This window comes from Saccostrea cucullata, unplaced genomic scaffold (assembly GCF_032062105.1).
Source record: "Saccostrea cucullata isolate Sc308-1 unplaced genomic scaffold, CSIRO_AGI_Scuc_v1 ctg10172, whole genome shotgun sequence".
NCBI lineage: Eukaryota > Metazoa > Mollusca > Bivalvia > Ostreida > Ostreidae > Saccostrea > Saccostrea cuccullata.
The window spans coordinates 1-24107 of NW_026924524.1; the positions used below are offsets into that span (position 1 = coordinate 1).

The 24107-nt window shown below is 35.7% G+C and overlaps 3 protein-coding genes across 3 annotated transcripts; 1 reads left to right on the forward strand and 2 right to left on the reverse strand.

Annotated features, from left to right (window-relative positions):
- The first annotated feature begins 6385 nt into the window (after window positions 1-6385).
- On the forward strand, window positions 6386-7141 carry LOC134266627 (craniofacial development protein 2-like). The gene has a single exon (XM_062748845.1). The coding sequence runs from the start codon at window positions 6386-6388 to the stop codon at window positions 7139-7141; it is 756 nt and encodes a 251-aa protein (XP_062604829.1).
- A 10977-nt stretch (window positions 7142-18118) lies between these two features.
- LOC134266629 (protein mono-ADP-ribosyltransferase PARP11-like) lies at window positions 18119-21485 on the reverse strand. The gene is made up of 3 exons (XM_062748846.1): window positions 21259-21485; window positions 20201-20416; window positions 18119-19470 (listed from the first exon to the last, which is right to left on the reverse strand). The coding sequence occupies exons 1-3, from the start codon at window positions 21483-21485 to the stop codon at window positions 18654-18656; spliced, it is 1260 nt and encodes a 419-aa protein (XP_062604830.1). The 3' UTR covers window positions 18119-18653.
- An 814-nt stretch (window positions 21486-22299) lies between these two features.
- Window positions 22300-23339, reverse strand: LOC134266630 (uncharacterized; the record flags this gene model as incomplete). Its single annotated transcript, XM_062748847.1, has 2 exons — window positions 22300-22799; window positions 22931-23339. Coding segments are annotated over 2 exons (909 nt in total), but the record flags the coding sequence as incomplete, so codon positions are not given.
- Window positions 23340-24107: the final 768 nt, after the last annotated feature.

The window sequence follows — 24107 nt, forward strand, 5'->3', positions numbered from 1 at the left end:
ACAGTTGCCTATTTCTTCCTCTTTCACGATGAGAACATTTTAACAACAGACAATGCGATATTGCAACCGGTGAAAAACAAACAAAGAAATTCGTGATTTTAAATTTCCGCCATTTGTGTCAGCTTCCTGTCATGACTTCCAAGAGCCAGTGCGATAACTCGTATTTTGGTCAGGTCTTTGTCAAAGAACGAGGGTGCATTTAATCACCATTTGACTGGAACCCAAGCGCACTTGAATTTTGTTTGTTTGGATTTTTTTACTCTTTCAAACTCGCATGATTTAGTGTTCTTTTGGTAGCAATAACAGGCAATTTTTAGAATAATTTTGAAACCACACTTGTTATACATCAAAAGAAAGGTCAATTTACAAGGATTTCAATGGTGTAAAGGTTATTCAGATTGGTCAATGTACAAAAAAGATATAGGCATTTGAAATTCAGTAGCATTTCATGTTTTCTGCCAAATTTTCGGTTATCTAAAAATGAATAATAACACTTGTAAAACAGTAAATTAAAATTTATTTAACACAATTTTAAGAAATTACAAAATTTACAGCTGATTTAACTTCAAAAAACAAATGCAAAGTCTTTTAAACTTGAATCTTTAATCGCCTGATTCAAGATCATTTTTCAGTTTATAACTGTAGATCGCTGGATCCTCGGAATACTTTATATTGAACCAATCAGGGAAACCAGGCACCTAGAAAGAGAGAACAAGAGTACTATTAAAGGAAGTAGACATCAGCAATATTATATAGATTTTATTTACATAATCATGGATGTTAAATTATATTATATATATATATATTTATATGTTTAAATATATTGCTATAAAAATGTTCTCTTAATATTTGCAATAATAATGTTAGAATATTTTTCATTAAATCAATTTGAATCTAATAATTAAACAATACTTCAAAAGTATGTGATATAAATGTGTATTAATCTGATAAAAAATCCTGAAAAAGAAATTCCATGTAAAAACAATAATAAGTCCATGCATAATAAACTCAACACTAATCTGAGAGAAACAAGAATTCAGAGAGGAATTGAAAGAAAATGTAAAAAAAGAAAAAAAAACAAAAACAAATTTTGTTAGCATATGCAGATCAATAAACCCAACTGGGAAATGAGGGGAAATAACAACTGGACTAAACTATAAAAGGATATCAAGACATGAAAGGGGATTAGGGACCATGCAAGTTCAATGGTACCTGAGACACGACAAAGCCATCATACCACACTTTCTGACCACCTTCTTCAAATCTATGTTGGACATTCCTACCCACTAGATCAACTTCTTTATCTTGACCTTCACTTACAATTAAAAAGGACTCTTCTACAAGTTTTTTCACATTTTCTGTCAGCTCTTTTTGATGTTAAATTTCTTCTCTTCTTAGCCTCACCTTCAGATTTTGTGAAATTGAAAATCTCACTGGTGCTTGTTCTCTGTTGAAGTATATTTTTCCTAGACCTGAGCTGAGCTTTAAGTGCTTCAACTTTATCCTTTTCGTTCATGGGCTTTAATACATTTTCTACCTGATCAACTGTCTGCCACAGTCCCCAGTAGAGGATGTCATTTGTTTGCAAAAGCATATTTTTTTGTTCCTCAATTTTGCTTCCTCTGCTTTCTTCATTTTTTTCTGAAGAATTGCATACTTTCTTCTTGCAATTTCTTGCTTTCTCTCTGAGAATTTTTCTCTCGTTTTCTCCACATTTTTGTATGCTTCATCTAATATCTGTTTCATCTCCTCCTCATCCTTTGACTGTATCCACTTCATTGTTTTATTCATGGAGAACATTATGTATGATTCTGCAGACAGTGTCTTTATGTGTGGCTTATATCTCAGTAAGGCGTCCAGGTAAGCAAACACAGACTCACTGAATTTATTGTGCTTAGCTACACTTCTAGTTTCTTGTTGCATCTTTTCACTGGGTTTGTCATACAGACCTCCTGGCAAATGGTCTTTAAAATGATTTTTCGTTAGTTTGGCTACCGAAGGCAGAACAATAGAAAGAATTGTGGAAGTGTCGGCATCGTTATCGGTAGACCGGATGAGTTCAGCATAAATGCTGTCATGCTTAATATTAGAGTCTTGTCCAAAGGGAACCAGTTTCCCTGACATAAAATCATCAATATTATTTGCTGCATCAGTAAAATAATTTGTAAGAGTCAAAGTTTCCCTGACATAAAATCATCAATATTATTTGCTGCATCAGTCAAATAATTTGTAAGAGTCAAATAATACTGATTCATTTCCATGATAGGAATATCTTTTCTTTCAATCAAGTTCCAGAGGGGAGTGGTTATGAACTTGCAAATTAAGCCCAAAGCTCTACATCCAGCAATGAAAAATGGCACTCTCAAGTCATGCAAAACCCACTGGTTGGATCCAAAACCTTGGAGAAATTGTACCATTTTCTCTCTAAAGAAATACACCACACCTGCATTGTGAAACAGAATATTAAATCTGTTTCCCTTGAAAGGAGTCAAAGGAAGACTTCTAAATCGATTTTCTTCTAAAAATTCCTTTATAAAAGTCATAAAAGGTCCATGACATCCACTTTTCTCATCACCATGGTAAGAAAAAGCCTTGCAGGCAGTGCGAATAAGCCTTGTAGTTCCAGATTCTGTTTTCTTGGAAAATTGTTTATTCAGAATAGGAACATTACTGTCAAAATATTTATTTTCTGTTTCTGTTAATGCTTTATCTGCAGTCTGAGCAATGTGGACTAATGAATTCATGAAGTCCACAGAAAAAATTGTTTAATCTGCTCAAGACCCTTCTGTCTTCATCGTGAAGATTCTCCCAATCCTCAACAATCTCTGGTAGAATTTCTTCTCTATATGATTCCAACAACTCATTAAACTTCATCTCGGTTGCTGCACGATCAGACATGGTATTTCGTATGTGGTACAAAATATTTTGAGTCAATAAATTTTGAGAATCATAATAGCGCGAGTCTATATCAAATAAAATTTCTTTGAATGTGTCTAACGTGTCTTTTGCAGATTTAGTTGTGAGTTCCCGTAGACCAACTACGTATGGTGTCCCTTCAGAATCTCTGAGAGCATAAGCACCAAACTTTGTACCAAATTTTGAAGTTTCATCCGTTTCTATGGTTGTGTCTTTTTGCTGAGCTAATTCTTCTCCAAGTTGTTTTTGAGCTAAATTTAGTCTTTGAATATTTATGTTATTTACAGTTTTAGGCACTCTATTTGGAGTTTTACCTACTAGTTTTAAGCAAGCTTCAATAACTGGGCCAACTCTTTTTGTGCTGACATGGTTTTCTAACAATGAATGAACACACAACTGTACTTCAGAGGTGTATTTTTTTGCATCTTCATCGTACAAGTTAACAATGGGATCTTGAGCTTCCCTTATGCTCTCTTGAGCAACATCTCTTTCATATTCCATTGTTATTAGCTGACGTCGAAGATCATCATTCTCTTTGACTAACTGATCAATGTTTTCTTCTAACACTGCTCTGTTCTCAACTGTCTCTGACTCGGTGTTTTCCAATTTTAAGACTTTACTTCTGTGATAGATTTCTCTTTGTTTTACACGTTTCAGTTCTTTTTTTTTAAGTTGCTTTTCACGAGCGATTTGCGTTTCAGATCTACGTTGAAGCTTTTTAACAATTTCATATTTTTCTTTTAGTTCTCCAGAAAGTGTGACTGTAGAGGTTTTTTCCGACTTAAGCTGAGAAGTCAGGTCTTTAATTATTTCAACTGACGTTGATTCCGTTGGCTTGAGACCTTCAATTTCACTTGGGGGAAAACTTTTCACACTTAATTCTAACTTCGGGAAATCGAATTCCCTACTAAGAAAATCATTTAAGAACTTCTCCCCTTCTACTCTATTTTTTCCCTTGTTTAATTTCTTAAAGTTTTCCACAATTCTTTTTACCCTTTGGTAGTAAGTGTTAAATTTTTTTGAGGCTCCTTCTACGTTTTTGGATTTCTCTAATAAAAAGTTTGCAATTTTTGTAATGGAATTTCCATCATTATTGTGCATTTTTACAATATCAGCGTTCTTGTATTTTGTATCCATGTTGCTAAACTAATAATCTCTTTTGATCGTAATGATTGTTTGAGTATTCTTGCTACTTGAATTCTGTGATATTTCCTCTTCCCTCACGGTGACCAAAGAATTTTCATTGAAAATGTCATGGGAATATACCCGTATTGTTCCTGACACTACTGTATGGGTACTTTTATCGTTTTGGTAATTAAATCTTTTGACTAAATAAAAAAATATTGAACACTTAACATGCTTAAGTTCCCTTCGTTAAAATGAAATGATAATTTGAGAATATCTATCAAAATGAAAATTACCTAGTAGTATGATACATTTTTCTTCTTTTAAGAAGTCTTTTAAGGACTTGGGGGCCCACTGTCTGAATCACTATGTTCTCCCACTTCTGGTTCTGGTTCGGGGGTCTGGTGGGAAAAGTATAATTCAGAAATTAAGAAATGCATTTGATGAATTATCAAAACATTTTATTATTTTCATTTTAAAAAAAGCTTGCTAGAAGAATACAAAATCATAAAATACATGCTTTGCAGGGTTAACTTTAAATTAACAGAATTATTAATTTATTATTTACCTTTTCCTTTTTCTTTCTAAAAACTTTTTTTGGAGTTGGTGGTATGAACTCAAGGTCGCCTGGATCCGTTGAATCACTTGACATTCTGTTATTAAAGTTGTTTAAATTCTTAAAAGAATTATAAATATTTATATAAAATAAACATAAAGATTAAATTTAATTATCCATTACCTAATTGACAATATGTGAATTACTACCAATGGCAATGTTTTGTTTTCCGAAAGTTGCAGAATGCAGTGATACTGATCATAGCTATAGTTTTGGTGTATCGGATTTCTTTGATATAAGTCGTTGATTTTTTTCCCCCGACAACGTGTTTTAATTTGATAAAAAAAAATAATTTGAAATGTTGCAATACGTTTCATTTGATACAAAATTAAATAAAACATGTAAAGTATTTCATTGTTCTTATTGGCCAGGTAGATTTGTTAATAATTGATGAATAAAAAAAATTATTGGTAACTTTCTGGTATAAATTTTTTTTAAGGCTTGTTTTGGCTTAAATTTTGGATTTTACAGTTGTGATGCTTTGTGAAAATGTCACAGAAAAATATTTTATTAAAAAAAATTTTGTTGTCACAGTACAGAAAACAAAGGGGGGGGGGGTCCCGTCCCCGGCCAAGCACCGGTGCAAACGAAAAGCGGGTATATTGTAAACGTTTTGCTAATATTTTAAAAATCATATGATTAATGAAATTAATGCCATGGGTAAATTCAAATTACTATGTGAAATTACAAACATTCTTTTGAGCATTTTCAAATACTTAAAAGCTAATTTTCAGGATCTGAGGATCTAACTTAATTACTTTACTTAGGCCTGTCGTTCCGTGAGGAACATAGGCCATCAACAACAGTCCTCCAACGAACACGATTCTGAGCTGCTCTAACTGCATCATGCCAGGTCATATCCTGTGTCTTTAGCTCCGACTCTGGGTCACGCCTCCAGGAATTTCTTGGACGTCCTCTTTTAATTTTGCCCTGTGGGTTCCAAGGTTATAAAATGTCTGGATCTTCTGCAGGGTAGCTTTAGTCATCCTTCATGTTTCTGCACCATACAATATAGGACGGACTTTACACTTGAGTTGAGGATCCACAGTTTAGTGGTAATACGGATGTTCTTTGAGGCCCAGAAGTTCTTTAACATGGTAAATGCATTTCTTGCCTTGCCAATTCTTGACTTGATGTCGCGATCTGTGCCACCTTGTCTATCCACCACACTCCCCAGGTAGATGAAGGACTCAACTTCTTTGATGGGCCCACCACCAACTGTGACTGGTGTTTGGACAGGGATGTTTATCTTCATCAATTCTGTTCTCTTCAAGTTGATTTTGAGGCCTGTTCCAGCGGATCTTGTTGCAAGGCGAATTTCCTGCATCTGGCTTTGGTTGTGTGAAAGGAGAGCAAGGTCATCTGCAAAATGAAGATCGCCGAGTTGCGTCAGGAGTGTCCACTGTATTCCATTGTACCTGTCAGATGTGGTAGTCCTCATGATCCAATCAATGACCAAGAGAAAAAGAAATGGTGACAGCAAGCATCCTTGTCGAACTCCTGTCCTGACCTCGAAACTATCAGACATCTGGCCAGCATGTCCTGACCTCGAAACTACATGTATCAGACCTCTTGCCAGCATGGGCAACCCTGCCTATCATGCCTTGGTAGGTGTTTAGTGAGATAAGGTGGCTACAGATGGGACAGCTGGGGCTAACCACCTGGGAAACACTATAGTATTCAGGACACACCGAGGAGGGAGCCCACCACACCGAAGGTGTAGGTCTGATGCTATCCCTAGAGGCTCAACGTGCTCTCATCGGATGGGAACCTGTCAACTCCGGCATAATAACAACCAAGTTTAACACCAAGGAAAGTAAGATCAAGTTAAACATCATACAATTTTATGCTCCCACAAATGATGCAGATGAGGAAAAGAATGACGCCTTTTACCAACAACTACAGGCAGTCTTGGATAAAACAGGCAAGAAAGACATGACAGTACTCATGGGCGACTTCAATGCCAAAATTGGAGGTGACAACACAGGCTACATTGAAGTCATGGGTACACATGGGCTGGGCTACATGAATGAGAACGGTGAGAGATTTGCAGGCCTGTGCTCACTTAACCAGATGGTAATAGGTGAAAGCATCTTCCCTCATAAAAGAATTCACAAGGCCACATGGAGATCCCCTGACCATGTTACAGAGAACCAGATCGACCATATCTGCATTAACAAGAAATTTAGAAGAGCATGGAAAGATGTCAGGGTGATGAGTGGAGCAGACATTTCATCAGACCACCATCTGCTGATGACGGCATTAAGGCTGCGCCTCAAGAAGTTCAACAACGCAACAAACAGGAGGACAAGGTACAACGTGAGTGCCCTCAAAACAAAGGAAGTGAAGACAGTATTCCATCTCAGCTTGTCAAATAGATTCCAGCTACTACAGGACCAGCTAGAAAACAATGATACCAACATAGAGACCCCCCAATGGCAGTCATCAAGGAAATGTGGCAAGGCACATGCGAGGAAGTCCTAGGCAGAAGAAAGAATCAGCACAAGGAGCGGATCTCTGGTGATACGATGAGGAAAGTGGAGGCGAGGAAGGAAAAGAAAGCAGTGCTAATTACAAACAGGACAAGATCAGCAAAGACAAAAGCTCAAGAGGACTACATGTACACAGCCACAGATAAAGAAGTTAAGAAAAGCATCAGGAGAGATAAAAGGGATTACATCGACAACCTGGCGAAACAAGCTGAAGATGCTGCGGGACAAGGAAATTTGAAAGAACTGTATATGATTATGATCACAAAGAAGCTCTCCAACAAGTTCCAGCAAACAGACAAGCCAGTGAAGGACAAGAACGGGAAAACTCTCACAACAACAGAGGAGCAATTGAAGAGGTGGGTAGAACACTTCAGAGAGCTATTAAATAGACCAGCACCAGAAACACCCCCAGACATACAACCAGCCAATATAGACCTCCCGATCAACTGCGATAAGCCAACAAAGACAGAGATCAGGAGAGCAATTAATAAACTTAACAAGATGTGTTTGTGAAACACTTTGCGCCCGGTGGCAACAAAGTTCGAAAAAAGCTATTTTTAGCCTATAGGTCAATGTCGAGGTCATTGACCTTGGTATAATTTGAAAGAACTTGTTTAGCGGCATGTGCATACCAAATCTGAAGTTTCAATCTCTTGTGGTTCAAAAGATATGGTTAAGGTTCAAAGAGGGTATGGAGTATGCATACCATTTATGAAGTCTCTATCTCATATGGTTCAAAAGTTATGGTGAAAGATGAAATAAGCTATTTTTAGCAAAAAAGTCACAGTCAAGGTCACAAGATCATTGACCTTGGTATCATTGGATAATAGTAAATTAGTAGAGTGTGCATACAAAATATGAAGTCTCCTGCATTTATTTCAATGTTGTTGTTGTTGTTTTTCTTTCTTTTTTTTTTTTTTTTGGTGTGGGAGTGGGGGTCAGGGTTACATATTACACATTCCAGATTGTTTCTCCGTTAGCCAGGTGGGCCCGTTTTATTAAGACCAAATTTAATTCTTCATATAATTTTCAATTAACATTTTATCGAAAATTATTTTAAACTTTTTAAAAGGAATGTGGTAAAATATTTTTACACAAACAATTTCAAAGATAATTATTGATTTTTAAAAAAAATATGATCATCTGAAGTTTTGGGTCTTAGTCGTAAGTTCTTTTGTAAAACGGGCCCCAGAAAGGCCCGAGAATTGGCAACTCAATGCATGCCCAAAGTATGTTATCACATATTAAGTAATCGAAATAAAGTTAACTGATACTAGAAAGTTGCAATAGCATTTTGTCAATAGATAGTAGGAAAAAACACGAATGCAGCTGCTAGGAAACTGTCTGTAGCAATGTCACAGAGGATGTATCTCCTCATCAATACAATCACCTTTGGCGCAACACTCTGGGGTTTGAAAACTGACGTAATAAAATGTGAAGATAATCAACAGTGGTCACTTTCAAAACTAATTGGAGGTCTTGTATTCATTGCCTAAAGTTATTGAAATAAATTAAAACTAAACATGTTAACTTTGGGTTAAGCTGATGTTGTTAACTTCAAGTTGAAAATTAAGAACGATGATTTAAAATCAGACTAATGTACATTAGTTTATTTTCTGATTTGAAGCTTACTAATTTTATTTAAGGCAAACACCAGTCTGATTAAAACCAGCCCCCTTCTCCTGACGAGTGAAAGGAGAAGGGGGCTGGTTTTAATCAGACTGCCCCATACACTTATTTTGATGAGATTCCCTGGAGCTGAGTAAGGATTTCAACCCGTCTTGTTTATATGATTTTACAATGTCATGAACAGCGGCTTAAATGCATATAATATTCCAAATGGATTTATACATTGGGAGAGATCCTCGATTGATTGTACCAGCATATTTTGCTTTTAGGAGTTTAATATCTACAACAAATGATCAAGGTAATTTTTTGACGTGATTGATTTTTCACACTTTGACTACAACTCGACATTAACTGTGCATCCCTTTTCTCTCTGAATCTATTTTGACATTAAAAAAAAAACTAATCTGGATGCATATTTTTTTTTCTCCGTAGCCAGTTTAAACATATCCTGGGTCTATACCATTTTTTTTTCAGGGACAAAACTTTATAGAATATTGGAAAAGGAAACCCCTCCCCCTTTTGACGTCATTTTCAAGGCAATATTTGTTTGGTTAGTCCATGTAAAATTTACGATAAAATTTCATAGAAGTTCCAGAACGAAGTAAAAAATCCATATTTTATAGAACAATAGTGTCCCATACCTGAATTAACAGGATTTTTGTACGTCAAATGTTCATATCAAAATAGTTTTCCGCAGTTACACTTAGGTCGAAAAAACGTCGTTTTTGAGGTTGCGTTTCTGGACATACCATTGCTTACAAAAACTTGACTAATTTATTGAAAAAAAATTATAATTTGTGGTTTATTCTGTGGATAGAAAAGATGATGTTAACTAGATACTTGTATTTTAAAATTCATTGATATACCTAAAGCGGTTTAAATTTTATGGCACTAGTCCACGAACTTTTTGATATACCCCGGCCCCTCATACAGTTACACTGGGTTACAGCTACCTAGTATCTATATATATAGCATACTGCAGTTCATAGTCCATTCAATTTTTTTTTTCGTTTAGTTTTGAATTTAGTCTTGAGAATAATTTTCCAAACTTAACAAGAGGCCCACGGGCCTTATAGGTCACCTGAGTATTCTATAACAACTTTCAAACAATTCACTTTGGTTCGTGTTTTAAACCAGAGGCCATGAAATTCACAACTCACAATTTTGAAAGAGGCACCATTGCTTATCATAATTATAAGCTTAGCATGCTTACTCTATTTACTTAATACCCAGAGATAGATCAGAGTAACAAAGAGAAAATGCCCTTCCACTTTATGACCAGTTTTGCACCTCACCCCAAAGTAACCATTGATCCTGGGGCCACATACCTGGTATTTCAAAGTCTTGCAATTTTATCATAAAATGGTTGATTAATACTAATGAGCAGATTTCAAAGCATTAATTTATTTTCAGACTATGTAACCAACCCCCCCCCCCCCGACCCAGGGGAGCATAAAAAGTAACCATTTTGCTAGATGCACCTTTCTTCATCATAAATATATATACTTGTATCATTGGCATAAAACCCAGGAGCAAAGGAAAAGATTTTCAAAGAATTAATGTATTTTCACTTTTTAATCAATAGGGCCCCAGTTAATGTATTTTCACTTTTTAATCAATAGGGCCCCACCCCAACACCAGATCCCCTGACCCTGGGGCCATAAAATTCACAATTTTGGAAGAGGCACTCTTGCTCAGCATAACTATGTACTTAGTTAGTTTATTTAACACCCAGGAGCAGAGAAGAAGATTTTCAAAGAATTAATGTATTTTCACTATATAATCAATAGAGCCTCGCCCTAATACCAGAACCCCTGACCCTGGGGCCATACAATTCAAAATTTTAAAAGAGGCACTCTTGCTCATCAGAACTATGTGCTCAGTTATTTTATTTAATACCCAGGAGCAGAGAAGAAGATTTTCAAAGAATTAATGCATTTTCACTATATAATCAATAGAGCCCCGCCCTAACACCAGATCCCCTGACCCTGGGGCCATAAAATTCACAATCTTGGAAGAGGCACTCTTGCTCATCAAAACTATTACTTAGTTCCTTTACTTAATACCCAGAATCAGAGAAGAAGATTTTCAAAGAATTAATGCATTTTCACTATATAATCAATAGAGCCCTGCCCCAACACCAGAACCCCTGACCCTGGGGCCATAGAATTCACAATTTCGGAAGAGGCACTCTTGCTCATCATAACTATGTACCTAGTTCATTTATTTAATACCCAGAAGCAGAGAAGAAGATTTTCAAAGAATAAATGCATTTTCACTATATAATCAATAGAGCCCCGCCCTAACACCAGAACCCCTGGCCCTGGGGCCATAAAATTCACAATTTTGGAAGAGGCACTCTTGCACATCATAACCATGTACTTAGTTAGTTTATTTAATAGCCAGGAGCAGAGAAGAAGATTTTTAAAGAAATAATGCATGTTCACTATATAATCTATATAGACCCGCCCTAGCACTAGAACCCCTGACCCTGGGGCCATAAATTTCACAATTTTGGTATTTTACTCAATGCTCATTACATTCATGCCACCAGTTTGCTTGCTTGATGTCCAGGAGTAAAGAAGATTTTTAAAGATTGCAATAATTTTAGTAGTTTTGGCCCCACCCCTCAGGCCCCAGGGGAGCAGGGACCATAAAATTCACAATTTATGTTCTTCTTTACCCATAGATGCTGTGTACTAAATTTGGTTGAAATTGGTTCAGTGGTTTCAGAGAAGAAGCTGCAAATGTTCAAATATTAACACACGACGGCCAACGGACGAAAACGGATAGCAATAGGTCAGGCCTAAAATAAAATATTGTTTGTTTGCAGTTGCCGATCGACCCACTGAAAATGCACCCGACCCAAACTTTTTTTTAGCCATTTTGTAATATAATTTTTTTCTCCAATTTTTCAGGATATTAAAACTGTTTCAATTTCAATTTTTGTCTTCATCAATCATTAGTTTATACCAAGAGTGCAGCTTATTCATGTATAAGAGGCCTATGAAAAACTCTATTTTATGTTACCTAACAAAAATCTGGAAAAAAAAAAAATTGCCTACCTACCTACCCAGACTAAAAATTATAGGTCTGCAACTGCAAACAAAGAATTTTTTAAGCTTGGCCTCACCCGAATTTACATCATCAACATGCACAGAGGATTGCAATATATTGCAAAATACCTTTGACAAAAGTGATTGATGACAAGTTAACTGGTTGAAATCAAAATTTCAAGCTGATTACCAGACTTTAGTTTCTTTTCAAAAATTTTTTTATCAATTGGATTTCAAGAATATAGATTCACCTACAAGATAGTGTTACCTTTCTTTTACAGCCAAGAACACTAGCTTCAACTGTTCAAGTGAAAACAAAATATTAAAATTTAATTCAACTTTATTAAATTAAACAAAGCAATGAACAGAGAACAAAACATGTAGTAATGTTTAACTAGAAAGGGAAAATAATCAACCAACAGCAATTTTCTAACAAGACTTAAAAACTACATGTTTCAACTAAATGAAAGAAAATACTTTTAAAAAATATATTTCAGAAGAACTCTGCACGCTTGCTTAATCTTCCATGGCCTAAATGTTGTTGTGTCTTAATGAAGATTGTAACACTCTTGTGTGGATTTGGAAAATGTTCTAGAATGAAGGAGAAATTCAAACATCTGAACATTGTGACCTTGACTAATTAATAGCCATTCTCTGTAACCACTTAAACTTCGTTGCCACGCATGGTCACCGATTTTGATGAAACTTAACCCATGTTTAGTACTTGACATCAGAAACAAATATCAAACAAAATTTCGTTGCTGTGTGTCTCGGTTGCTATGGCAACAGCCGAAAAAGTTTGAAAAATCGAGATTTTCAGCTACTTTAAATCTTGACTGTGGCTTAATAAAAACTAGAAAAAGCAAACAAACCATTCTCACAAAAACATGACACCTTGATGTCACTTATACTGTAAAGAAACTATTTAGAATATATCTCTAAGTAAGTGGTAACCAAGGGTACATTTGGAATACGTTTAGAATGATGAAATATGCTGAAAAACACTCTGTATTCACTAATGGTAGGTGTTACATGCTCAAACTCAATCACCGACTTTAGAAAAACAATGAAAATGTTTGACCTTAAGTATATAAGTATAAGCAATATTATTCTATAAATAATTTTTATGGTTGCCATGGTAACACAGTGTAACCATGCAAAACCAGTAACTAAGGTTGGGTTAATGCTACTGTCTTGAGGAAAAAAAAATGAAAATTCAAGACTGGCAAATATGCATCCTTAGGACCTTGCAACACTAAAACCACAAGAAATATTGTGTATAATTGCTACCTTGCAGTGATACCATGGAAACAAAGTACCAGTGCTTAAAGGTGAATTATTTTTCGCTGCATTAAGAATTCAATTGCCATTTAATCAAGAAACAAATTAAAGGACTCAGCTTGAATAGTACTTATCTGTTAGAACTGAAGTTGAATATCATATATTGAAAAAAATTGATGAATAAAACAACACTGTTGCTATGGTTACCAAGAAGGGAAAATATTCAATTTTGTGAACTTTTTATCAATATTAAACCCTGTGTGCCAACTTCTTGCATCCACTTAGAGATTGGATGATAGTCAAAATTAAAAGTCAAGTTAGCTGTTAATAAATATCAATCATAAAAGTTTTGGGAATCTACATTTAAGGGTACGTATCCAAATAAAGAAAATATTTTTTAGGTTTTTAAGTATATATTTTCTGCTTATTTCCATAGCAATTCTCTATTTAAAGAATCTAATCTAATTTTTTTCAAATGGGAAAACTTGGAGCACACCAACATCTTATAAAATTGATCATTAGTTATGAGAAAATGTGCTTTTTTTAAAAGATAGGCTCAGATTTAAACATACAGGGTGTTACTTTGAAGGCTCTCTGTGATATAAAAACCTTGGCAACCATTGCCAACCAAAATGAAATATCATATTTTGTTCTTGGTATATGTTTCAAGGCTCTTTTCTCTATTATTTGGTCACATTTCATCCTATAATTGCTTTTTATTTTTACGTGTATGACTTTATAAAATTCAATGAATATTTTTTTTACTTTTGAATACTTTGTTACCATAGTAACGTATGTAATAGCTGATTTACCAAACATGTTTATCATGCATTTGAGACATCTGACCTTCAACTTTTGGAAACAGTCATTACCAATTGTTTGCTTTGCCGCAAATGTTAACTATTTTAAACATGTTAAGAAAATTTTTGAACTTTACGACATGTTGCCATGGTAACTATAAAACATAGCAACCAATTTTTGCCTGATTTCAGTTTAGGGTATCAATGACTTTTATTATAGAGAGTTTGGAGAAATTCTGAGACTATGCGTGCCACAGTTCATATATAAAATTTCAAATCATTACAGAGAATGGCTCTTAATGTCCTAAATGTTCTGGCTTATTGTCAACTTATCTGGCAAAAGAAAATAATTTTACACTTAGATCTAAGTGATTTTGTTAAAGTGAACAAACTGCTTGTTTCACACTTGTTTCTTGCCAAATGCAACCTTTGAGCCATGCAAGCACAATATGAAAATGCTTTTAATGGATCATCAGCTACAGTTTACATTAACATCTTTGTTTGGGTCAGGTTTCTTCCATTCATTCAAAATTATCACAGACTTAATTGTAATTTTTTGTAGCCTAGTGTGTGAATTTGACCTTGTCTAAAAGACAATGATGTAATATCATTATACATGTAGGCACTTCTGGCAGAAAGTTACCTTTGTATGAAGTACGGTACTAGCCTATAAAATTCTTTTGGATTTCAAAAATACGTCCAGATAAGAATTTTACTTCTCTTATTTCAATGCTAGTTATGTACATTATGATGAAATAAAATACTTTTTAAAATTTTTACAAAACCTGACAAGGAGCACATATTCAAACTGTAGTTTTATCATTTCTACAAAGTCTAGAATTAAGCTTCAAAGATGAAAAAAAAAGACATAGAGCCTCCAGTATATCCTCCCAAACTTTGTTTTGAGGGAAGAAGAAAAGCCAAAGGAAGAAAGGAAAACACACTATACTAGCTAGACTAACATTACATTATCATAAAATGGACATCTTACACAAATGTAGCCATCCTTTAAAAACTCTTTGTTTGCCCTCTCCCAACCAACAGACTAAAATGGTCCAACTCAAAACATTTTTTAACCTACAAGAAACAATATTTTTAATATTTTTTAAAAAAGTTTTTTCAAGAATTTTCTCATCTCATTGACAAGTATGTTGACATTTTTCTTGAAAAAAAAATCATCTACTTTTAAAATTATTATCCCAATTTTTTTTAACACAAAGTCAAAAGAGGGCAAAAAGAAGTCTTTTAAAGATGGCCTTACATACTTTTTTTATACTAAAGACATTGATCATTCATGGCCACTATTTATTAAATCTAAATTCAAATCAAAGCATTCTCTTTTTTCCTGGTCAATTTTATTCCGAAAGTCTCTTCTTGTAGCCTTTGACTCAATTGAGCTAAAAAAAGGGGGTGATTAATTTACAAACACAAATAGAAAGTTTAATTTTTGTGGTTATAATTGTCAGAAAGTTAACATCTATTTTTTTCTAAATATCATTAGAAAGCATAATAATGTGAACAAGCAAATGATCAATATTCATTAGTGATTTACAAGTACTCAAAATTATTGTTTAAAATAACCAGTAATTAGTGTTCAAAATCAAAATGCAAAAATTTCTTACACCTTCTTTTGTTTGGAAGAAAACTTTTTAAAAATAAAGCATTAAAAAAAAATTCCTACACCTTTGTTATTATAAAGACATGTCACTGCAATACACTGTATAAGCATACATATACTAACATATTTTTCTTTAAATACATAGACCGATTTTATTTTCATATACATTTCATTGTTAAGTTTGATTCATGAACTTAGGCTACAAGTCATACATTATATGTAAATGTGCTGAAATTACATGTGTACAAATAATCTTTTTTCATATCAAGAAATCATGCTTTATATCAATATATGTATTCATAGACCTCCCCATGCCCATTAACTTCACTAATCAAGCAATGAGTATTTTACCCTATCTTTGGACTTTCAGTAGGGCGTGACTTTCTCTGTGCTACGTAATGGAGAATACTAGTACATGTAGATTCTCATTGGTTACGAAATTAATAACATAGGAACTTAAAATTGTTGTTGATAACGATCAGACGACTTATGCCCCACCTCTGTGCCGTGAGAGAACTTTTAATTGGCTATTTACTACACCAGTTGACATTCGGCCGCATTTCTATCATATGTATATTTCAACAGTGAAGGGAAGCTGTGTAAATTTCAGAAGCTAATTAGGTAACGTCGAGAATGCCAAGCCTTACTGAAAGTCCAAACTAAGCATGTAATTCTTCTACACACATGCCCTCGTCTGTGCAATAATGGTGAGAATTTGACAAAATGTGGGCAATCTCAATAGGATGAATATCTATTAGACAGAAATTTGAAAAATCTATAAAAAGACTCTACAAATTTTAAACATATGCCCTGTTCACATGGAGAGTTCAATTCGATTTAAACGTCAGTTTACTGCAAATTAGCTTTGCTTAGCGTTCACATGGAGAATTTAATGCGAATTAGTTTAATTCGAATTAATTTACTGCACATTAAATTCCTTCGCATTAACTCTGTGTGAACGCTAAGCGAAGCTTATTCGAATTAAATTTTGATGCATGCATAAGGCCAGAACTGAGTCACAGTACACATGTTGATGGTTAGATTTAGGTATCTGTGTTACATTTGGTTCAAAAATCAAGGAAAAGCATGGTAATCACTAATTGTATCCCTGTAGCCACTATGATTCAAATGGATGGCTCTGCATACATGACGTGATTTACAAGTGACGTCATAATAGCCTTACTGAATAGTCTTTTTGTAGTTATAAAATTTTAATTCGCATTAGTTTACTTCGATTTAGCTGTCGTGTGAACGCTATTTAATTTGCATTATTTCAATTCACATTAGTTTACTTTGCATTAATTTACTGCGAATTAAACTCTCCGTGTGAACAGGGCATTAGATTATGGTACATCTTTCAGTCTTAGTAAGCTTTCCTGTCACTAATTGTGGCTACTGTTTCTCATTCATATTTCAATTAACGTTTGGTTAATTAAAAATACAATTAAGAATTGAATAACATTTCACCATATTTGTGTAGATTTGTTCAACTGACCTTCATTCAAGGTCTATATATACTGGTATATATCTTTATTCATTACTGGGAAGCTACTATTCATAGTTACATGTGTGTTTCAAGGTTATAAGCAACTCTAAAGATACGCATAATTTTTTTAAATTGTGAAAGAGATGTCATGGCTGTACCATTCAAGGTCAAGGTGACAGATTTTATCTTGTTAAATGTATTCCCTTCCACAAATCTGAGAAGCATGTCACCTTACCGAAAAGCATGCATCCTGACTGAAAAGCATGTCTCCTTACTGAGAAGCATGTCTCCTTACTGAGAAGCATGTATCCTGACTGAGAAGCATGTAATATCCTTACTGAAAAGCATGTATCTTGACTTAAAAGCATGTATCCTTACTGAAAAGATTTCCTTACAGAGAAGCATGTGTTGTTACTGAAAATCATGTATCCTTACTATAAAGCATGTATCCTTACTAAACAGATTTCCGTAACATTTGTAATAACCAACGTTATAAACCTTGATCTTTCTTGAGGTGCTTAATATAGCTATTTCGACATGATCTCATGCTTCAATGTCTAAATAATCCAGTACATTACGAAATATATCAGTTAGATACTTAGTATATCTTAAATATACAGTACATACATCATTTTTGATTATAGCAATAAGATATTCTTAATCAATGTAACAATCACTTTTTATGGCACATTCTGTATCACATAACAAAATACATGTACCACGTACAACAACAAATCACTATAAATTCAGTGTTTATGTGTACAGTGAGACTGACATGCTGGTGACAACTCTAGTATGTCACATCTTAGGTCTACTGTAAAATAACCAACTCTTCACATCAACTCTCTTATGTTTTTATCTTGAACCTTCAATAGGAAAAATATCAACGTAGGTGAAAAATACAAACATTTCTCTGATATTCACATATGAATATAATGTTTTTTATTTTCCATTAACTAGTGATTTAAAGTACAAGTATGTACAACCATTACAGTTAAAAATGGCTGACAAGTTTTAAAATACACATGTACCAACACAACTCCTGTCATATACAATGATATTCTCCATATACCAATGGTTTGAAAACAAACAAAGCAAGTTTGTGCAGCTTGTTTAACATACCCGGTACTGGGTTATAGTAAAACTGATTGAAAAAAGGTCTTGAACCCATTGTTTGTTGAAGATTTCTACATAATGCACAACAAATATTCAACAATATTTCTGAAAAGTGATTTGTAATCTGATCCTCCGTCTCCAACAATAACAATTATCAGATTTGGCTTTCAGTGAGCCTTTCACTCATGAATAAAAAAAAAAATTCAAAAATCATAGCAAGTTGTTTCATGACACTGGTGGGATCTATAAACAAAAGATACTTAATTAACAAATAATTACAGGTATACTAGCGTAGGTACAAATTCATCCGTAACATATATATTCTCATGACCTATTTGTAATCAACAATACAAGACATAGAAGAGAAATACATTGAAATGTTAATTTGTAATCAACAATACAAAACTTAGAATAGAAATATAAAGGAATGTTTGTCTTTTATGTAAAAAGGTTTTCCCTATCCTTAGCACAGGATGCTGCAGTTATCCTTCTTTCTCTGTATCTCCGGGATACTGAAGCTACTGGATACTGCAGGTATCATCCTTCTTCCTCCGTTCTGGATAGTCCATCCGTTCCACGCGCCCGGAAGACGTTCGGTAAGACAGACCAGGCGATTCTACTGGACTCACCTGAGAAGCAGGTAAATCGGGGGGTGTAGCGGGAGATACTGGTGTTAGATGTAAAGGGTTGTTGTACACCTGTCCTACACTCACAGAAGGTTGAGCACCAGCATTCTGAGCACTACTCGCTTGAGTTCCGTAGCCTTGAGCACTGCTAGAAGAAATGTAAGAACTGCTAGAAAAATTCTGGCCATAGCCAGAATGTGCATTAGCAGTCCCTGTATTTGAACTCTGAGCACTTGCTCTTAAAGACGTTGGCCTGCTCACAGGCATTGAAACTGGAGCAGGCGAAACAAGATCATCACCTTTCCCTTTATATGCTATCAGGTATTCTGGGTAGCTCTGGTTTCTGTCAAAAGTGACAAATATTGTAGGGTTGGCCATATTATCTACACACGAATCATACCGCCTGTGACCTTCCATGATCGGGGGACATTTCATGTCCCTCTCCCCTTTGGTGTAGCTACCAATAAGAACCTTTGCTTTTAACATCAACCGCAATGGACCTCTGGTGTAGCAATTGCTGTACTTTGAAGTAGTAGCAAAGTATGACCCTTGACCATACATAGTGGCATTTTTCCCACTCAATCTAAAATCAAAATTGGTAGTACAAATTCCATAACAAGTGTTTATGGAATCTGTGCCATGAAAGAGACTTCTCTCATCCACGCTTCCACCTCTTGCCTCACAGATTCTTTCCATATTGGACTTCTTCCTATATAAAAAGATTAAACTTCAATTGCTGAAAAATTATTCTTTTTCTTTACCAAATTAAAAATTTTCTTCATCCCTACCCTTTCTCTTCAAATCCCCAAGACTTAAATATTTTGACAAGTAATAAGAGATTACTATTGTGTACATTTGTACCTTCATTTCATATGTCACATCAGCCCGATAGGCCCCTTAATTATCAGCTAAAAGGCCAAATGTTTACTTCAAATTATTGCTCATGCTTAATACAAAACATGTACAAAACACATATGTATAAAACTTATTGAAATATTCTGAATTCTGTATATAGGGTTATTTTTGCCCTACTTTATTTTTGGCCCTTTCACACCTGCAAACAATTTTGCCCTGTTCTGTTTAAAAAATTTGGAACGTCCCTCTGAATATTTCATGATATGGAGACGTCACCATTGCCGGTGAAGGGCTCAAATTTAGGCCTAAACGGCCTTTGAGCAGGGAGGGATCACGTGCCACACCTGCTGTGACACGGGGGTTTATACGGTCTCATCCAAAGGCGAAAGGACAAGCAAGGGGGTACTGAGGACCTATTCTAACCCGGATCCCCATGGGGCTAAAAAATTGGAAGTTGAAGTTGTATTCATGAATTCATCCCATTTTAAATTCACCCAACTGAAGGTCCCTTGTATACAATATTTAATTCCTGTAGATGGCAAATTTACAAAGTCATTATAGAAATCTCAGGAGACTTGACTTACATTTTGTATTCGTTCCAGAGCTCCAGATTCTGTACACGATAAATATTGCAGATCTGGAAATTGTCCTCCTTAAGTGTGCTGAAGAAAGAAGATTTGACGTCTACAAACTCTTTGTTTGATTCTTCTAAGTCCACTAATTCAAAATCATGTTCCAAGTCCCATGGAGCCCAACCAGGGGGTCTGGAGCCGGGATAGGATATGGCAAGGTATGGAGGACTGAAAATCATTGGAGACTGATTAGAAAATATTTACAAAAATTAAGTAACCTGAGTTTGGAAAAATTTAAGAAATCTAAGAAAATCTAAATAATCCAACCTACAGAATGAACTATACCTACCTCTGAATTGCTTGTAATCATTCTCCTTCCCCCCTCCCCCCTCCCCCCACCAAAGAAATAGATTATCAATTTTATTTTCATATTGTGATTACCGTATAATCCCTATTAACCGCCCCTGCCCCTATAAGCGCCCCCTTAGGTATTTTTCAATTGTCAGGAAATAAGGGCCCCCTGTACAGTGATTAAAATCATCTAGAATTGTATAAAAAAAATGAAAGTGAAAATTAAACTTGTCTATTAGCTGATTTCTCAGTGGAAAATGAATATTAATTTAGCATTTGGGTGAATTATCTTCACTTCCAGTAAAGTTAAAAATTATTATAGTTGTTCCTTTTATTTATTTTTTATTTTCAAAAGATTTTTAAAGTTAAAATATGACATTAAATATCATAAAGAGAATATCAAAATAATCGCCCACTTTTTGCAATTTTCTAAGCGCCCGGGGCGGTTTATAGGGATTATACGGTACCATGTGCTTCACTATTTTAACCAGTTAGGGATTTATCTAATTGAAAGGGCAAAGAGTGTCTGTCTGTAATTTTTTTGTTGTTTAACTGCAATATGGGGCCTCAATTTATACAGTCTCATCTGAAGGATGTTGTCTCTACGTCCCACAGTGGAATTCAAACCTGTTTACTAAGGATCAACTCCTTACTTCGTGACTCTACATCATCATCATCATCTTCCTGTACACCCTGTGGTGTGCAGGGCAGCAACATACTTCATCACCCTTTCCTGTCCTGGGATAGCCTTGTCAACCATTCCCACGGTCTGGTGCATTGCCTTCATCTCGCCTTCTACTGTCCTTCGCCATGATGTTCTAGGCCTCCCCCTCTTTCTTTTGCCCTCTGGTGTCCAATGCAGTGCTGTTCTAGTTGTTGACTGGGAGTCTTTTCTGAGAACACATCCAATCCACCTCCATCGGAGCTTGGTTATGATGGTACCCATGTCCTCTTGTTTGATCTGCTCAGCAGGTCTTCATTTGTTATCTTATCAGGCCAGAAAATCCCGAGTATTCGGCGGAGGCAGGTGGAATGGAAGGATCATAGTTTGCCAAGATCTGTCTCTGTTATTCTTCAGCACTCCGATCCATAAAGGAGAGTTGACATAACACGTACAGCTCTGGTAAAGCTTCAGCTTGGTGCTGGTGCTGTACTGTGCAGACCTCCAGATGTTATTCATTTCCCTAAATACTCTCCTGGCCTTGCCCAGTCTGCTGTGTATGTCCTCCTGTGTGCCGCCCTCTGGTGTAATGATACTACCCAGGTAAATAAAGTTATCTGTCTAGCATAGTTCCTCCCCATTGATCTTAACAGGGGCAGGCAATTCCACATTAAGTCTCATTGTCTCCGTCTTTTTTATACTGATGCGTAGTCCCACTTGCTGTCCATAGGTTTGCAACCGGTTGGTCTTCTCTTGGATATGCTGGTGTGTATGAGACATTAGAGCAAGTCATCCGCAAAGTCCAAATACTCCAGTGTTGAAAACAGGTCCCAGTGGATCCCCCTTGGAGAGTCTTCTGTTGTCTTCCGCATGACCCAATCGATGACCAGGTTGAACAACACTGCAGACATTACGCATCCTTGTCTGACTCCAGTTTTAACATCGAAGAAGGTGTCATTGTATCCTACTGAGCATTTAAAGTTGTTATAAAAGCTCTTTATCAGGTGGACCATTTTAGATGGAATACCATAATGGCGTAGGGTGCTCCAAAGGCTATCTCGGTGTATGCTGTCAAATGCCTTCTCAAAGTCCACAAAGTTTACATACAGTTGTCTCTGCCACTTTGTGCACTGCTCTTTGATGTTGCGGAGTGCATCTGCTCAGTACATCCTCTATGTTTCCTAAATCCTGCTTGCTCTTTCCTCAATACAGCATCAACAGCGTCTGACATTCTTTTGATGATTATTTTGGCCAGGATCTTACTTGGCACAGACAATAGAGTAATTCCCCTCCAGTTGTTACAATCACTCAGGGCCCCTTTCTTTGGGATCTTGACAATCACCCCTTTACACCAATCATCAGGTACTTTCTCTCCATCCCACACAGTTGTGAACAGTGGTTGGAGGATGGTGGCTGCTATTCCAGGATCTGCTTTAAATAGCTCTGCATCAAGATTGTCGTGTCCTGGTGACTTCCCGTTCTTAAGAGTCTTGACTACATTCATTATCTCCTCCTTAGTTGGTGGGTCAGTGTCGATGTCCAGATCCTCTGTGGCTTCTGGTACGACAACAGCTTCATCAGGTGATGGTCCATTAAGAACTTCGCGGAAGTGTTCAACTCATCTCTCTTCTTGATCTTTTTCTGATGTCAGCAGTGTTCCATGCTTGTCTTTGATAGGTCCTCCTGTGTTTCCTATAAATTTGCCACACACTCGTTTCGTGATCTTGTACACTCTCCCTTGCTCTCCCTGTACTGCTGCTTTCTCTGTCTCAGCTGCAAGTTGGTCCATGGCTTCTCACGGTGTGCAAGCTTCTTGACTCTCTTGTTGACCTCACCATACAGCTCCTCTTGCCTCTCACGCAGTCGTGGGGACTTGGTCTGCAGCATCTTTTTCTTAATTTCCTTTCTCTCCTCTATAGCAATTAGAGTCTCCTGCTGTATCCAGTCTTTGTTGGTGTTTCTTTTGCGAAAGCCTAGTTTCTTTTTGCTGCTTTCAGGGTATACATGTAGTTGGGTCACTTGCTTCCAGGTGTTGTCCACATTGGCCTTCTCACCTTCATCATATGCATCTTGTAAGATCTGGAATCTGTTTCTTAATTCGCTGATGAAGGCAACTTTCACGGTGTTCTCTCTCAGTCTCTGTATGTCAAAACGTGTTTGAGTATTAGGCCTTACTGTAAAAGTGGTTATTTACACTGGTTGTTAAGTACGCGTTTGTGACTGCCAGATATTACGCGTGGGTATAATATACGCGGTCGCATGAGTTACCGAGAAAAAATTACGCGGTCATCAATATCGTAACTAATATTGGGTTGTTCTCCTTTAAAAATGATAAGAAAAAAAAATTTAAAAACAATTAAAAACAAAGTAAACAAATCAATAATAATTTAAACTGTTGGATTGGTAAATATAACGTCGATGTGTACATGCAGTCAAAAACAGTGAAGTGTGAACAACTGGTGTGCTCTTTATTGTAATTATTAATACAAGCTCAAACTTCAAAGTGAAATCTACTTACCTGTATCTGTGTGTCGAGTTTCGACAATTAATTTAGTAGGTATGATCGTAGTGACTGTTAGTTTATTTAAACATTTTGGACTAATCATTTGAAATTAAGAAAGTTATAAACGAATAAACAAAGGAAATGAAAATGAGTATCGATGTTATGAAGCTTTCATTGCGTGACGTTGCTTTAAAGTATTTAATATGAAGATGCGTTTTTCATTGCACAAGTAACTTAATAAACAGTGAAGTTTTCATCAAATTTGTGACATATTTATCTATTTTCGTGCGTTCAATACCACGATAAAGTACCTCTGGTTCAACCCGTCTAACAGTATAAGTAATAATCTAGAATTATTCCTGAAGATTGAAATTTTGTGACCATACGCGCGGGGGTATTTTACG

Coding starts and splice junctions, on each gene's coding strand:
- LOC134266627 (XM_062748845.1), top strand. CDS start 6,386: ATGCTATCCCTAGAGGCTCAACGTGCTCTCATCGGATGGGAACCTGTC.
- LOC134266629 (XM_062748846.1), bottom strand. CDS start 21,485: ATGGGTACCATCATAACCAAGCTCCGATGGAGGTGGATTGGATGTGTT. Junction 20,417..21,258: donor GGACAGGAAAGGGTGATGAA/GTATGTTGCTGC, acceptor AATGATTTTCAG/TCCTCCATACCTTGCCATAT. Junction 19,471..20,200: donor CTCTGGAACGAATACAAAAT/GTAAGTCAAGTC, acceptor CTTTTTATATAG/GAAGAAGTCCAATATGGAAA.